The 17,733-nt window shown below is 37.1% G+C and overlaps 1 protein-coding gene across 20 annotated transcripts in view; it reads left to right on the plus strand.

Annotated features, from left to right (window-relative positions):
• Window positions 1–17,733, plus strand: part of ROBO2 (roundabout guidance receptor 2) — a 1,315,320-nt gene that overhangs the window by 1,289,828 nt on the left and 7,759 nt on the right. For 8 of the 20 annotated variants that reach the window (XM_077480077.1, XM_077480078.1, XM_077480082.1 and 5 more), the window contains 4 exons: window positions 2,657–2,856; window positions 11,082–11,261; window positions 12,682–12,846; window positions 15,657–15,884. In XM_077480077.1, coding sequence (XP_077336203.1) covers window positions 2,657–2,856; window positions 11,082–11,261; window positions 12,682–12,846; window positions 15,657–15,884 — 773 coding nt within the window. The remainder of the gene's footprint in view (window positions 1–2,656; window positions 2,857–11,081; window positions 11,262–12,681; window positions 12,847–15,656; window positions 15,885–17,733) is intronic. The other 12 variants (XM_077480084.1, XM_077480089.1, XM_077480091.1 and 9 more) reach the window with 3 other exon arrangements.

Genomic DNA, 17,733 nt, shown 5'->3' on the forward strand with positions numbered 1-17,733 from the left:
AACTATATTCTTTAACTGCATACTATACATTTTAACTGGAATTCAAATAACACAAAATCACTCAGTCCTTTAATTCTTTTTTTCAGTCGGGTTCCCCTGTTTACCATAGCATCACTATGATGGCAAGCTTTTGTAAAAAATAGTCCTCATAATACGAGGGTGATAAGATACTTTCAATTGAAGCATGCAACAAGTAAGATAGATATGTAAGTGGTCAGAGGAAGTCCCATATTGCACCATTAAAGTATAATAATAGCCATTTGAGCTTTTAAATCTCAAAAGTCAGAATTGAATTTGTAAACTGCTTTTGTTGACCACATAGGCAAAAAGAGTTTAAACACAGTGAACAAGCAACAAGAAAAGCATAAGTTCAGTTGTCAGTGTGGGGAATGTACAAATAAAAGCCTATAGGGCGATTTCTTATCTTGGCTCACAACTCTTCTCAGTAAATTTAGCTGGAGCAAATTATATATTTAATGCCTTCATTTCCCACTGAACAAACTCATTAAACAAATTTACATGTGTACAGTATAGTCTTTTTATTACATATAAATGAATTTGAAGGGCAGATCAATGAAGGTGACTACTGTATAATTTGATTTATATGGTGTTTAATATACTAAAGATGTTAGACTAAAGATGTTAGACTTACAAATGATTGGAATTTGTTACAATTTGTTACCAATTCAAGATTAATAATTTATGTACATTAAAAATGTAAAAGCAATTCATCTATTAGTTCACCCATACCCTCCCCACTTGTTGAAGTATTGATGTGAGGTTAGAGCCATAATATATTCATATTTATCTTGCTAAAAAAAAAGATAGAATGTACTGATCACAGGAGAACCGGCAACCATATATCTTAATACAGGTATTTTTATAGAGAAAATCCAAGAAAAATTCAAATTCCCTTTGTTTAGCGACCTTTCTGTAACACAGAGGATTCACGTAACCTCCTGCATCTCCAACATTTAGCAGGGAATGTAGCTCAGTTACAAATTGAACTTGTGGATCCACCTTCCATTAAAATATGATAGTGTGGTGTGACCATACATTACAGTAGTCTTTCAAAGAACAATTACATTTTAGTATAGAAAATTAAAACCAAGGACATATCATTTAGAAAAAGGCTGTGGTGAAACCGTCTGGCATTGCTGCAAATTGTGGTCCCAATCAGATAACTAGTTACCAATATCATATTTGTAGAATGTCTCTTAACATTGTAAAATCAGCTAAATATTTTGTTTTTCATATGAGCACATTGAGATTTAATCACCAGATGGATTTCTATAGTCCTTCAAGAGATATGGGAGATTTCCATACATTAGCTTACAACACCCCAATATTTTAATATAGGTGTCCGTCTATTATACATGACTTACTTCTTGGTGTATGGCATATTAACAGTCAACTCTATCCAGACATGTTTATTTAACGATTGACTGAATGGAAAAGGATTAGAACCTCTGTCTTGGTGGCAGCTGGCAGACTTTTATCTTTCAATGATTTTATTGAGTTTTAATAAAAACAGAAAATCAATCATATCTTTATAAAAACATAATTTGAAGACTTGAAAATATTAGCAATTTACTTTATACTTTAAAATAAAGGATATCAATGGGCTTTTCTAAGCCCTTGCTATAGAAATTTTAGCTGCAAGCAAGATTAAAAAAGAACAAGGATTGAGAGTGTTTAGATGCCTCATAGATTGACTCATTGAACAGTATAAGTTGAGGATCTTTAGGAACATATAAACCACTGACTTTAAAGATAACATTTAGAACTTGTTCCAAACTGTCTCATTCTGGGACATTTAACTGTTATTCAGTCTAAAAAAATGGTTGGGGTTGGCTTTAAGATGGATCAAATGGGTAATGCGACAAAGAGATTGGCATTTTGAAGACTGAAGTTGTTGAGTAGATTTTGGAATTTAAATGTAAATGGCCATTTTTCACCAGCAGAGTACCTGAGATATATAAATAGTCAACTTGTGATTCAGTTTACCAGGAATTATGCAAAGAAAGCAGTGTTCAAACTTTGAACCAAACACATTTTAAAGGGGATACTTCAACAGAGAAGAAAAATGCAGGGATATTGGTAAAATTATTTTAAGTTTACAGCATAAAACAAAAATAGTTTTACTAATTGTGTGTATAAGGTACCTTTAAAGTTCACAATTTTTCTTCTCTTTTAAGTATCCCATACATATTATAGATGTGGTGCCATACATACTAATGATATTATCTATACATTTTCTAGAAGATTAATGGGAAATTAATATGACTTTGAAAAAATTTCAAAAAGGTTTTAAGAAAATTACTTTTGGTATTTTGGAATTGTGTAGATATTAGCCATATTTATATATTTGAATTAAATCCCTGTGGTCCAAATATAAAATTATTTCTGTGTTATTAAACACGCAACATTCAAAACTTTACTGCCACAGTTAAAGTTAATAATTGAATCATGGTCTCAGGCTGAATAATAGATGAAACAAGAGCTCATTCTTTATAAATATATAATACTGTCATTCTGTCCAGCTCATTTCTATACACTTGATAATTTACACGGCAATCTGGTATCATTGGTGTAGCCAAATTGTCAGTTTCATTCTAATTCATTTTTAAACATACTTTTATTTCTCAAATTGTAGGCATTTACAGAGCAATAACCACCCACCAATGGCACCAGTACCTCCAATGGGATATGTTTCTGGAGCGTTTATTTCAGAGTTGGAGAAGGATTTTCGTGATCGTGGAGATGATGATAATGAAGATGAAATAAGCAGGCCCCTCAGAGGTCTGGAACATACTCCAGGTTCTAGTATGGATAATCTGGACAGCTCTGCTACAGGTATTCATTGTTGTATATGTATCATTTTTTTAGAAAAGTTGCACAGGAAAACAACACAATGAGAAGTTTCTTTCAACTGAATCTGTATCCCATACTTGATGAATTTGGCCAGTTTTACAGTTTCCATTAATTTTTGGCAGTTTTTACATGCAATGCCATTGAACGCTGGGTCTATGCAAACATTCAGTAACATGATGAAGATAAACAATATGCAAACTTTGTATTAGAAATGATCCTTCAGAAGCCTGGCATTTCAGTATCAGGGTGTTTTTTGAAAGCCAAAGCAGAGCTTTGTGCAAATAGCTAAATACAAAGTTTATATATGCATAATGTGCCTGCAAAAAACATTTGTAATTCTATCTTGTGAGTTATACATTCCTGCCACATTGCACAGTCAGGCAAGTGATACTACTACGTTATTCTGTTGCCTTGTAAATCCCTATGATCACCATGACACCTCTTCATGACACCCCTCAGTAATGGTCTAATACACATGCAGGAAGTTGCAAAGTTAAAACAGTAAATTGTTGTATGTCTTGCATGACTGTGCAGGGTGGATGGCAGGGGTATGTAAAGCACAAAACTAGCTTAATAATATTAAAAAATTTTCAACAGATAAAAATAATTTACATTTTAAATCAGCTTTTTGGTCAAAGGTCAGCTTCAAATCTCTATTTGACTTTTTATATCAATGATCACCATTGTTAAAATACGCACCCCCAGAAATTTTCAATTTCAGTTAATTACAGTGATCATTACAACACCAAATGGTGATGTCAAGATTCCCTGATGTATTCTCTACAATGCTATTAGAGCAACGCATTTAACTATGGCCTTGTGAGAAGAGGTGGAGACCTATACCAACACAGGCAAAATTGCTGGTTGAGACTCAAAGAGTTAAAATAAGCCTGTGGAAGATTCAACCTCCTGCTGCCTTGAAAGCGTATCCAAAGCCAAAACTGAAATTTGCTTTGACTTCCTGTGTTTATGAGACAGGAAGTAAAGATATTTCTCCTTCATGGGACACAGCAAAAAATAAAAATAAAGTTTGCCTTAGATAATAGAACAAGATAGATATGGTAATATCTTTTTTTTAAAAAGTTGATTACTTAACTTCCCTGTTTTACAATGTGACAGCTTTTATTTGCCTGTTTATCTGGTCCTTTCTCTGTTCACAGAACGTGTTTATTACATATGCCACCATGCAGATATTCACTATAATTCTAGTTCACACACTTCTTATTATGCATTCATTTGAAACATCAAGTTAAAGTTGGTTTTTGAAAATATGTTTGATTTGCTACAAAAAGACAAGACTCTTCATGCATTTTAAACAACGTTAGGACATGAAAGTAAGCTTTCATCAACAGATCATTCTACTGGGGGAAGCGATCCTATGACATGCGAGGAGAAAAACTTCCAACAGACAGACTTATAAATAGTTTTCCTCTTTAATTAGGAACTAATGTTATTCTCTTTTTTAAAATGATCAGACAGAGGCAATTTCAGCCTGTACATTAAGTGTGCCATTTTATGCAATATTCACATATTCTTTAGGGCAGATTTAGGGAAAGCTGACTAAAATGTAATTATGTATTTTAAAGATGCTGCAAATTCAGTGATATCTGTCTGAATAAATGAATTATAATGTCCGATCCCATATGAACTGACACAATTCTAGATCTGGCCATAGAAAATAAATGGAGACTGGGCATTAGATCACTATCCAATAGTTTTTACATTACCCAGATAGCACAGAGATGAGCAAGTGTGACATCTCGTATATACCCACTATTTCTTTTCCCATGAAAACAATAACTTATCAAGTCTGGCAATAGGCTTCCCTTCCCTTCTGAAGGGTCTGCTGTGGTATAATGTGTGCTGTGGCTCATATACATCTTGATTTTTGCCCAATTCTGGTTGTATCAGCAGGTGTAGATATCAATAAACCAGTATACCTGGTGCCAGTGTAAGAAAAAAAATAAAAAATCATAGTTAGGATATTATTGTAGTCGGAGGGGTATAATTGATACATTCTGCTGCTTCCTGGAAAGATGCCACAGTTGTTTTAGTGTGGAGTAGAAGTAAATGATGCACCACAGTCAAGTTAGTATGGTATGAAAGGGGGACCACCACTGAAGCAAGGGACTACTGTTGAGTAGTCCACAGATTAGACTTTATGATGTGGAGTAGTCTGCAGAAGAGCAGTGTGTTGCAGAACATTCTGTAACTGAGGCAACATAGTGTGAAGTGATCCACAACTGAGAGAGTGTGTAGAGATTAGTTCACACATGAACCATCAATATGATGTTGTGGAGTTCCCATAGCAGTAGTCTGTTGTGAAATGTTACATGACTGAGTTGATGTGGTGGGGATTGATTCACAGCGTGAATGGGGTATAGATTATTCCACAGTCAAATACTTCAAAAGCTGTCCTAGCTGTGCCTAGCATGAAACATATCAGCATAGAACTTGTTCTTGTTGGCTATTGAAATTAGGGAGGGATACTGTTTGCATTGTGGGGGCATTCCTGTTGTTGGTACAATTAATAGCTAACAGCTGGGGAAATATAGTGTGGCAGTGGTAGTACAGTATAAATTAGCTATTAGTGGATGAAATGTGGGATTCAGTAGACCATGGCAGTAGCAGTGAGCATTTGATGCTGTGCCTTTGTAGAGTCCCACAACTGACCAGCATGAATGCATGAAAAACTGGTATCCCGGTTTTCCCACCCATATGTGTTCTTCATGAGTTATCCCCTAAGTTCACTCAAAGTTTATTTTCCAAGCACTAAATGTGCCAAGGGCCCAGACAGCCCAATGCAAGCTGAACCATGATTGCAGGGATGGCAATTTACATTCATTATTAAAAATACAATTCTCCTACCCCCCGATCTCCATGCACTATTCACAGTGCAACTTTTTCCATTCTCATTCACATTTCTATTCTTTCTTCCACTGATTGGCTTATAAGGATACCAATTTCCTGGGTCCCTGTTTGTATGCATGCTCCAGAGCCCAGCTCTTCATACACTATAGCTTGTGCCCAAAACAATACGTATCCATAACCACGAACAACACTTCCAAGCAGAACCCTGCTCTTACACACAGGTTGTTTTTCCAAACAAGTAGGATTTGGCATCACACCGACATGTTAGGTTTTCATTTTCTGTCTTCAGAGTTTTATTTGGTGATGCTCATTTTCCTGGCAGCAGGTAAATAGCAGGAACAGTGTTCACTACAAAGAACATGGGTGTTCTCAGTGTGCTTTCCTTCCAATAGATTTTCTCTTAAGATTAATGGTAGGAAAGAAGGCATATGAGTGATTTACTGCCCAGCACCTACACTCTGCTTTCCCTTACATATTTGGAGGAAACATGTTATCTTCTCACTGCAGGTCACAGAACACATTCCGACTTCTACTGAAAATGTACGTTTTTACATTCTCTGTGAAACAGACTCTGTTACCAGGTATAACACCTATGTGATTAAGTGCTGACGGAAGCAGTCTTCCCTGACCCATGCTGCATACTAGTTCCAGGGCAGTGCCTTAATGAAAAGATTTAGCTTTTCTGCCCCAGAAGGTACATGGCTCATAAATCAGGGATTGGATGCTTCCATCAATGTCTGATCACACATTTGTTGGGCTACTGAGACCCTCTTTAAATTAAGCATAAAAAGGCAGATTTTACACTATTGAGTGTTCACTTCCCCGTGAGGTTCAGGGGAATTAAAAGGAAAAAAAAATATTTCCCTAAAGCTGACTGTGAATTTGAAATGAATACATAATAGGGTGAGAACTAATCCATTGCAAAAGTGTTCAATATGACATTTCAAATAGGCATGTTTTAAAGCAAGTTTCATGATCCATAGTTTTTCTATTCTTTTATAACATGTATATCAGCCGGTGCCCTATTTCAGGCTGGGTTCACACCTATGCAAATTAAATGCGGGTTTCTCCACATCCAATTCACATCACAGGAGATTGTGACCATCTCTCTATGGAGCCAGTTTACATATCTCTGTTGCGGCTGCTGAGCGGCTTTGGCTCTGTTTCAGGGCCAAATTCAGGCAAAAATTTGGCCATGATTCATCCATGAAACAGAGAACGGGAACGCATCGGACCCCTGCTGCGAGCCGCATCTGTCGAAGATGAGAACCCAGCCTTAAAGTGCACCTGTCATCTACATATGGTGGAAGCATTTAGTGTTTTAGTTCCATAAGAAATGCAGTTCATGAACGCCTAGTTACTGCCAACTTCACTGCAGCATAAAGACTGTAACATACACAGCATAAATAGGCATAAGTGTGCTGTCTTGATTATATGCTGTTTACTTTTTAAATTAAATTGTCCAATAGAAACAAATCTGTTGCATGACCAGAAACTGACTCAAAAATTTTCTTTGCGTCATGGAGAGTAAAGTGAGCTTATTGCTCACTTCCATAAAAATACAATATCTGGTCTCTACATTCGTTATTTATTGCTAGAGATTCTCAATCTTTTGCACCGCAAAACTGGCCTTTGTAACAGCAATGGGAGATTTCTACCATAGCTTAATGAAAGCTATATGGGACACGGAAACTACTTCACATTACTATATTCATTTATTAAAACAATGTTTCATTTTTAAGTGGAGTTTGATTGGCTAAATAAACCACCAAAAGAGTTAATTTTTCTTGGGAATCCATTGGCAAGATATCATCCATGGCCATTACAAAGCCAAAACACAGCATTTTAATTTTTTGTTGTTGTTGGATATTGATGAATCTAAGAGAGAAGAACAAGCTATTATAAAACCAGAACAGTGTATCATGCTGCCTCTGGTCAATTTTCCTCAATGTTTAGTAAATTTACAACTTTAAAATTTAGACATAAGTGTGTGCATCATTGTAAAGATTTCAGCAGAGGACTGAAGTCAGGAACATGATTTTCCCAGAAATGTGCACAAGTCAAAAAATTCAGGCATCCCCTGCAACAAAAATTTCATTTTTTTGTGTGATACTCCCAATAGGAAATCCCATTTAATGGGAGGCAGGGCCTGCAATTTTCCTCATAAGAGCTTGCAGGTGCAGCAGCTGGTTGATAATTAAGAAACCACTCCCATTTGACTCACTTTGCATATTGAAATCTCATAAAAATGATAATGCAATAGCCACTTTCTGTAACACAGACTTTTTGTGCAGTGGATACAGCAGTACAAATTCATCAACCCAATATGAGATTAACATAAGACATGTAAATGAATTGATGGTCAACCATAATTTAATTTTAAAGACAATTATGTGGTAAATAGACACAGCTAGATGCCACATTATACTGGTAGTTTAATGTTTATTGCCTGTTTAGGTCAAAATGTATTTTTCAGCAAATATATAAGTTTATATAACTATTATATAGTTTAGATAACTGCAGGTATGTGTTTAAATGCGTAATGTTTTGCTGGACATCATAAATATCTAAGCACACTGTAAATTGCCTTTATTGGAATGAACATTGGCTATTGGAATTTGAATTGTTTTTTTCTCTATGGCTCAGTACCACTAAATCATTCTTGAGGCCTATTTCTTTTAATATCTAATTATATGTTATCCATGAGTATATTATTTGGTATTATAATGGCTACACTCTTTCTAAGAACACAGACATTTTGACCCTGCACTGTGTGACATTAAGTCATGTTCTATGTCTGAAACTGTGATCAGCTAAAGATTATCTTCCACTTGCAGATAATTTTAGGATATATTTTCGTATAATGATGTGTTTACAAGTCTTGGCATCACTGTTGAAAATGCATATTTTGTTGATATTCTAAGAGTAAAAATGATAATACTAAATTTGCAGACAGTAAACATTTACTTTGTTCATATTAACTTTATAGCAAAGTGTTGCATACTTACTCTCCCCACCACCACAGTTAACCTATTAAAGCCCCACCTCCCACAGTACAGCACTGGGTGCCTGAGCAGCCAATCACCAGACTCAAGACCCATCCTCAGTTGCCATGGGGAAAACGTTTAATTGTGTGCAAGTCAGGGCTTATGGTGTCCACAGTGTACTTATACTGGAACTACAATAAGTGTAATGCCATCTTATATGCTGGAGTAAATATGGGGCAAATATCCCAGCATCAAGCCATTTGAAGGCCCTTCGATGACCTTAATACCAAAACCAACTGGTCATTTATCCTCAAAAAAGCATTGTGTAAGCTGTGCAAGTATTCTTACTGCAAGTATCTCCCTAAACTATTGTTTTGTTGTGATGCCTTTAAACTACCTTGTCATGATAAAAAAGGGATGTTGCCAGTAATGATCTCTTTCTAAAAATCCTCGTTGACTGGCTTCTTTGCTGATTCATTTGCTTTTTTGTCTGAATCACTGTCCCCTGCTAATCTGATCTTGGTGAAATGGAATTTTAGGGTCAGACTATTAATTTGCACTTAAAAGGAGTCGAATTACATTTTTTAGCATCCACGATTATCCAACTGTATAAGATCAAGAAGGACAGAAGACCTTTTCTGTACAATTGTTGGAGTCAGTGACCTATAAGGGTTGGCCTACTAAAAACAAATAGACTATTAACATTGCAAGGGAAGCTTCTCTTTGCAATGAGGTTAAGCTCTGTTAACTTCCATCATCCAGTCAGAAGTGATGGGCCAAACATTTGCCTGTTCGGCCGTTCAGTGAACACCCAAATTTGCCAGATGTTTGCTGGGTGCTATCATGTGATGTCAGAAGGGGGCAGTGCCACCAGGTGACATAGCCAGGTGGCCCGCCCCTTGCCTATATAAGAACTGTCAAAGCATAGAGTGAACAGTGGGCAAGGGGCCTGCCAGGAGGCAAGAGCATTTTTTTTTCTATTTTTCGGGCTTCGTAATTGATGATGGAGTTACCTTGTTTTAATAAAGGACTTGTCAAATACTTGTGGTTATTACTTTTTTTACACTTTTTTGGTGGCTGGGTAGGGGTACAATGTACCCGATACCCATTCACATGGGGAGGCTGGATCTGGGGGTCCCCTTGTTCCAGATTCCGATAAGCCCCCCACTCGCAGAACCCAACAACCACAGCCCAGGGTTTTCAGGAAGAGTCTCTTCTCCCCATCAGCGTGTGGACAAGGTGCTTTGGGGTGGGGCGGACAGAGCCCCCTCCTGCCCCAAAGTACCCGCCCCCATGTTGAGGGCATGTTGCCTGGTATGGTTCAGGAGGGGGTAGGGGCGCTCGCTCGTCCCCTCCCATTTCCTGACCTGCCAGACTGAATGCTCAGGCTCAGATAAGGGTCAGGTATTTATTTGGGGGGGGGGCTAATTTTGGCATTGGGGGAACTCTGCAACGTTTTTATCTTTTTTCAATAGACATGTGCCAGAAAATGTAACTGTGAGTCATTTTAAATGGGATTTGACTCGTTTGTCTTTCTTTAGATATGTAATTTTTGGTGTAGCATGTTTTATGCATGCAACAGATGCGCCACTTTACATACACATTAAGGGGACCCCCAGACACTATATTTAAAGGAATTTTTCATTTTTATTGTTGCATTGTAAGCATAATTAAAATTGCTACTCCTGAAAAAATGATTGTTTAAAAAAAATATATATATAATGACACATGTCATCCAGGGCAGTACCCAAACCCTCATATACCCCTTTTATGGCCACTTACTTGCATATAAGCATTCAAAATGGATACTTTTGATTTTTCCTATTTGTCTCCCATTAACTTCAATTGGGTTCACCATTCGGGTTAGAAAATTTCCCCTGTTTGGGAGTTTTGGTGCGAACCGAACAGGGGGGTGTTCAGCCCATCCCTACCAATCATGTACAAGTAAAAACATTTTTTTTTTCCTTTCCTTGAACAGCCTATTGCTTTTAGCAAATCAACACCATAGTATTAAAGGTTTCCTTTACCAGGACAAAGCCTGTCCTGTTCCATGGACTAAATACAGAACTTCTACACAAACAGGAATCGCTCCCTTCCAATAGCAAATTAGTAATTTGAATCTATCAGTAAGATTATTATTAAGGTTAACATAGGACATAGGATACTGATATATGTTTTTTGACTAGGATAGAGAATGTACTGAAAAGGTTGTGCTACTGATATTGTTAATATATATATATATATATATATATATATACATATATATGTTCTTTTTTTTTTCTTGACATTGAAATATGCTCAGCAGATATACTTATGTAGAACTCACTAGACCCCTGCCTTTATTTTTAGGTTCTATGGTAAATGGATGGGGGTCTGCATCTGATGAGGATCGAATCTTTTCTAGTAGATCTAGTGTAGTTAGCTCTTCTGATGACTCGATATTTACGAGTGGCAACTTTGCACAGTCACTGGTTGCAGCAGCAGATAAAGCTGGTTTTACAATCAATGGAACCAGCCTGTCCAGAGCAGGTTGGTAGCTTCAATCTGGTGGCTCTGGCATGAGGGATGGCTTTGCTCTTCTCCAGCTTTCTTTCCTTTCCATGAAAGCGTGTCATGTGTTTAGCCTAACCTAACTTGCATGGCATTTGGTGGATGGAAACTTACATCTTGCGCAGTCATGTTTTCCTGGTGCTCATGAACAACTGATTCTTTATATTTGGATGTATTTAACTTTTAATGCTTTCATCACTGTCATTGAATTCTTAATCACTTTATGCCTAATGAATTATACAATGCTTATTTTCTTTTGCATATAATCTATTATGTATATAAATAACAACGTATAGGAATTGTTAAAAAATAGTAGTTTGGTATTTTCCCTATGCTTACAACCAAAGATACACAGAATAATAACGCAAACATATTTTTTTTCATTAAAGGCTTTACAGTTGAAACATAAATAAAAAGTACACGTGGGTGTCTGCACCTATTTTGGGCTCACAGGAACCCTCACACCCTTCTTTTCCCTAGACTATGTTAGGAAGATTTTCCTCATGGAATGGCCATTTTTTTTTGTTTGTTTTACCATCAAGAGTTCTCTATCTTTTTCTATGAAGAATCCCCTGGAGAGTGCAAGGCATAGATTAGTGTTATCATGCATCCTTTTGTGGCATTTCAAGATGTCTGATTTTCTGCCTGTTCTGGTGGAGGACACGCCACCAGGGTCCAAGGCAACATAAAGATCTGCAAAGCACATGGCTCTGCCTCATTCTAACCAAAGCAGAGAAATCTGTTTGGCGGGAAAAATATTTGATGATTCGCACAGTACATTAATCTATAGCAACCAGACAGATTTCCAATTTACTGACCCCAGATTGTAAGTTAAAATATACAGTATAATTTGTTGCTATGGGCTACTTTATATTGCTCTTGAGAAAATCCCAGTGACCTTTATTAATAACACAAATGTCCACACCTTTTTCTGACCAATTGTAACACCACCAAAGAGACATCTAAAATATGTTGACAAATGATACTTAGTTGCTCATACTGAGATACATATTTTTGGGAAGTCAGTGTATATCCACTAACTTGTCTATAAATATTTAAAGTAAGGTTTATAGGAGCTTTCAAATCCAGAACAGCCTCTGCTCTACTGGCTAAATTATGTTGTATTACCATTCAAGCCCATGCTTATACAAAACCTGGTTGAAGCAGGTCAAATACAAGTCAGAAGGATTTCAACTGCTGGTCAAATGCACCTGGCAATTCATTCTTAATCATCTCAATGAAGTGCCTCGAACCAATGGCATTAACACAGGCCAAAAGCCTGTTGACACACACCCTTAATCTGTTTGTATATATGTATTTAAGAGCAATATGGGTATGCCAAAAGAAAAACCTAAGAAAAGATACAAATCTCACATTTCTTTGTTATTTTCTTTTTTAGGCAAAATGCAGTCTTTTTCTCAAAAGCCCAGACCAGCCAGCCCATTCTCTTCAGAGAGTAATTCTTCATCCATGAATCCTAGCCAAAGGCCACGGCCTACTAAAAAACACAAGGGAGGCCGCATCGACCAGCCATCCTCTCTTCGCAGGGAAGGGATTGGCGATGGTAAGCTAATCTGCATCATTTTGCTTTTCAGGGTTTTAAAACACCAGAAGACCCAGGGCTCAATGTGTACGGACTGCCCCATTTAAAGTATTTTAAAGTGGGTATGGCTTAATGTAGAATTGATGAAGGGTGACAGCCCTGAAACATCATGCTACACTCATTATATAACACTATCATTTAGGAGATACTATCTTTCAAGGTAAACAGAATTGGACTGAAAACTCTTAACCAAAACTTTATGGAAATGTAAGAGAGATATCTTAAGTTTTTAATGTATTTGTGACAGAGAAAATTGAGTACTGTCCGTGATACTTTTTTTATTTGCACTAACATACAATTTTTCAGGACAAGCTTTCGGGTGTGTCCCCTTCTTCAAGGTCCAAGCAGTACTGATTTACACATTTTTAAGCAGAATGTAAAAAAAAAAAAAAAAAAAAAAAACACCTCTGAGGGAAAGAAGAGAAAAAAAACAACAAAAAAAACCACATACAAATCAATGGCAATAAAGATAAGAGAAGAGTTAGTGAGATAAGACAGAGGGAGAGCTATGGAATGGAGGGGGGGTTGCTAGTCACAGAGGGGATTGTAAAAACTTTAGTATAATGAGTAAGGAAACCTATATCTAAATTCAGGCCATTATTTTTTGTGTCAAAAATAATTATTATTCTTAGTTCAAAGGTTTTCCTTTCCTGGATAGTTCTGAAATTCCCTTTAAGAACTAAAACATTGAGGTCTTCTATAGTGTGGTCCGGTTGTGAGAAGTGATGTCCCACAGGTGTACATAAACTGTCTTCTTTATGTTCCTTGATGGTATGTCTGTGTAAATTCATCCTCGTTTGCAACTTCTGTCCTGTTTCACCAACATAAGATCCTTTGCTGCACCTTTTGCATTGGATGAGGTACACAACATTGCTGGAGGTACAGTTATAAGATCCCATGATATTGAAGGTCCCGTTTGTGTGTGTGACACTTTTGGATAGATTGATCTGGTTGCATAGTTTGCAGCGCTTTTTATTGCAGGGTTTGTTTCCATTATTTGTGTCATCATAATCAGAGTGAAGTTTCCTGCTGATTAGTTTGTGTCTGAGGTTGGGTGGTTGTGTGTCACACACACACACACACACACACACACACAAACGGGACCTTCAATATCATGGGATCTTACAACTGTACCTCCAGCAATGTTGTGTACCTCATCCAATGCAAAAGGTGCAGCAAAGGATCTTATGTTGGTGAAACAGGACAGAAGTTGCAAACGAGGATGAATTTACACAGACATACCATCAAGGAACATAAAGAAGACAGTTTATGTACACCTGTGGGACATCACTTCTCACAACCGGACCACACTATAGAAGACCTCAATGTTTTAGTTCTTAAAGGGAATTTCAGAACTATCCAGGAAAGGAAAACCTTTGAACTAAGAATGATAATTCTTTTTGACACAAAAAATAATGGCCTGAATTTAGATATAGGTTTCCTTACTCATTATACTAAAGTTTTACAATCCCCTCTGTGACTAGCAACCCCTCCTCCATTCCATAGCTCTCCCTCTGTCTTATCTCACTAACTCTTCTCTTATCTTTATTGCCATTGATTTGTATGTGTTTTTTTTTTGTTGTTTTTTTTCTCTTCTTTCCCTCAGAGGTGGTTTTTTTTTTTTTACATTCTGCTTAAAAATTTGTAAATCAGTACTGCTTGGACCTTGAAGAAGGGGACACACCCGAAAGCTTGTCCTGAAAAATTGTATGTTAGTGCAAATAAAAAAAGTATCACGGACAGTACTCAATTTTCTCTGTCACAATTGCACTAATACGGCTACAATCACATTAAGTATAATGTATTTGTCAAATACTTTTTTGTGATCAACTATAGTATATGGAAAAATATGTTACCAGCTTTCCAAATAAAAGATAAAGATAGTACTTTTTAAGGTAGGTCACAAATGGTGTAATGCAATGTTTTGGAACTCTGCAGGGCTCTTAATCAATGCTATTGTGACGGACCGGAGTTTGTGTTAAAATATTGTATTGTAGTAGTTGTGACCTACTCTATTTATGATAGAATAAAGTACTCTTCTGGTTTATTAAAACACCTACAAACATTGGAGCTCTGATTCTGTATGGTGTGTTGCATGGCTATTTATTAATGTTCTGCTCATGTTTGGTTAAAGTTTTTATACATAAAAGTTTCTACATTGGCACGTACAGTATGCTCTTGTAAGCTTATACTTATCGTCTTGGAAATGTATATATTGAAAACTTAAAATGTAAAACTACTGCCTAAGCAGATACATTGCATAAAGTAACCATAAAAGCATTTTCTGTGCTCTTTGGTTTCACATGACTACTGCAGTCTGACTTTACCTTACTTTGTGTCTAGGGTCCACTAACTGTTATGTACCTATCAAATGTGTACAACTGATCCCCGAGGCAGTCTTATCAGACAATGGATTGGCAGGGCTAAGCCCTAAAGTTAGGAAAAGTTAGGTCACATTAACAAAGGGAAATCAAATGAGAGAGACACAGATGATCTTATAACAGTAATAGCAATTATATTGTAGTATCTGCTCTTTTAACTTTCACTTTAAAACATTTAATGAGGTTCGTTTTAATCTTTTCCAAGCAATGGGGACCTATCCAAGGTGTTCTGTATTCACATTATGTGACCATAACATTTTACCAATCTGAGATTATTTCTTTGAGTAGTGATGGATATGTTCCTCTTAAACACTCAGAACTATTATCCAACATCACAGCCACATCTATATTTTTTGACATTCAAGCCATCTCTGTTGCTTTCCTGTTCAGATCTGCCACCGCCACCAGAGCCTCCACCTTGCCAGAGTTTAAGACAGCAACTGCCCAGTCAACGTCCACCAGAGCGGAAAGGCAGTTCCCTCGAGAGGCACACGTCTAACATGGACGACACAAAGACTTCTCTGGAACGGCATGGCAGAACTTCCTTAGAACGGCAGCGACAAACACAGGAATGGCTTGGCTCCACAGACCGGCAAAATAAACAGACATTTGGATCGGGTAAAAATAACATTAGTGGATTTTGGCAGCTAATATAATATAATTGGATTCATTTTAAATAGTAGTTATAGCATGTAACCACTTTGAAACTTTTTAAAGAGGTTTTAAAGTCACCTAGCACAATTACTTGTATCCTCTCTGTTTAGAAAGATATAAGGTGCAGTGTGTGTGTGTGTGTGTGTGTGTGTGTGTGTTTTTTATTATTACAATCCTAAATCGTTTTTTGCACAGCTCCTCTGTGCAGTCACATGATCTCCCTCCTTTCTCCTTCCTCGATCTAAGAAGATTAGCAAGAGGGGCTGAGGTTCCCAACTGATGTCAGCCAGTCAGCAAGGGGAGGTCGTGTAACCACACAAAGGAGTTGTGCAAAAAGCTATTCAGGATTATAATTTAAACAAAAGGGACATACTGTACTGACTATCCTGCTACAGCAGAGAGGATACAAGTTGTTGTGTTATGTATTGGAATAGAGGCAGGAGGAGAGGAAATGAGCAGGGAGGAGACTGGCTCTCAGACACAGACTAGGAAATGACAGACAAAAAACAAGGGGGAAAGAGGGAAAGGAGGAGAGGGGGAGAGGGGGAGAGGGAGAGACTGTGTACATACAGTGGGATGATGGAGGCACATAAACTGACCACTATATCATGGATCAGCAGCCAAGATTACTGTGGTCAGCACACACAGAGGACAGGATCAACCAGGTATTTTAGATCAAAGCAAGGGACAAATTACACCGCAACAGCACTATGCTACTGATCATGCTTTAAAGCAACAGGAACTTTTTTATGGTTTACAACCACTTTAATAAAAGAAAACAGGGTAAAATATGTCATGTCTATTGAGAGTCAGTTAAGCTGTTTTGTTTTCACCAGCTTGCATTTATGAAGTTATGAAGTAGGTGAACTATACAAATATTCCCAAAAGATCATAATCAAACAGTTATAGTTAGAAATAGGTGCTTTATTCATATTGTTGACATCAGCTCTCACACCTGTCATTCAGTGAGCTGAAATTCTGTTATGCTTACCAGTGGCAGAGGTACTCTGAAACAGATATACTGGGAGCAAAAGAGAGAAAGAGGTGAGGCTGCAGTAAGATGTTGACTCTGATTGGTGAAGCAGCAGTAATGTTTTATAATAGACTAGGGAAGGGTTAAAACACATATCATATTACTTTTTTAATTTCTGAGTCCTACTGGGAAGATTTCCCTTCACTTTCTGTTCCAGAGATGCAGAAGGAAGTGAGAGGAAATCTCTAAAAGGTTTGGGGGGCAATTTCGATCTTAGACAGCAGTCACCGCAACAGGTTTTCCCTCTTGGAGGATTTATCTTTAAATCTAGTTCTGGTAACATGTGTAAAATGTTGGATTTTTCATCACTTCCTATCTTGATGGACAGTACTATAGCCTCTATCTATCTAGAGGGGACAACAATCCTTTCTTAATCTATCTAAAACTAAAAAAGAAAAAAAAAAAAGTTAGGCATACTAAAAAAAAAAAAAAAAAAACTACAATCATATTGGTTGAAAGGCTAATTTTACATGCCATGAAAATGGAAGGTCCACTTTACGGTCAGTCCCTTAACCCCTAAAACAAAACGCTTGTTTTATAGCGCCTGCTATATCAAAGAGCCGCCGTACAATGACGTCCATTCGCGCAGCCGTGCCAACCTGCCGCAGTACAACTGTGGCGGCTGGTTGGCAAATAGTTAAAGGCTAAGTTCACCTTTTCTGGCAGAATTTTATTTTTATATAATGAATAGAAGCCTTTTTCTAATGTTTTTTTTTCCACCTAAGCCATCCTAATGTGCTTATCTCTCACTTATTCCATGGCAGCTTTGATTTGGCACCT

This window comes from Lithobates pipiens, unplaced genomic scaffold (assembly GCF_037356315.1).
Source record: "Lithobates pipiens isolate NorthernLeopardFrog02 unplaced genomic scaffold, aLitPip1_a1.2 Scaffold_16, whole genome shotgun sequence".
NCBI lineage: Eukaryota > Metazoa > Chordata > Amphibia > Anura > Ranidae > Lithobates > Lithobates pipiens.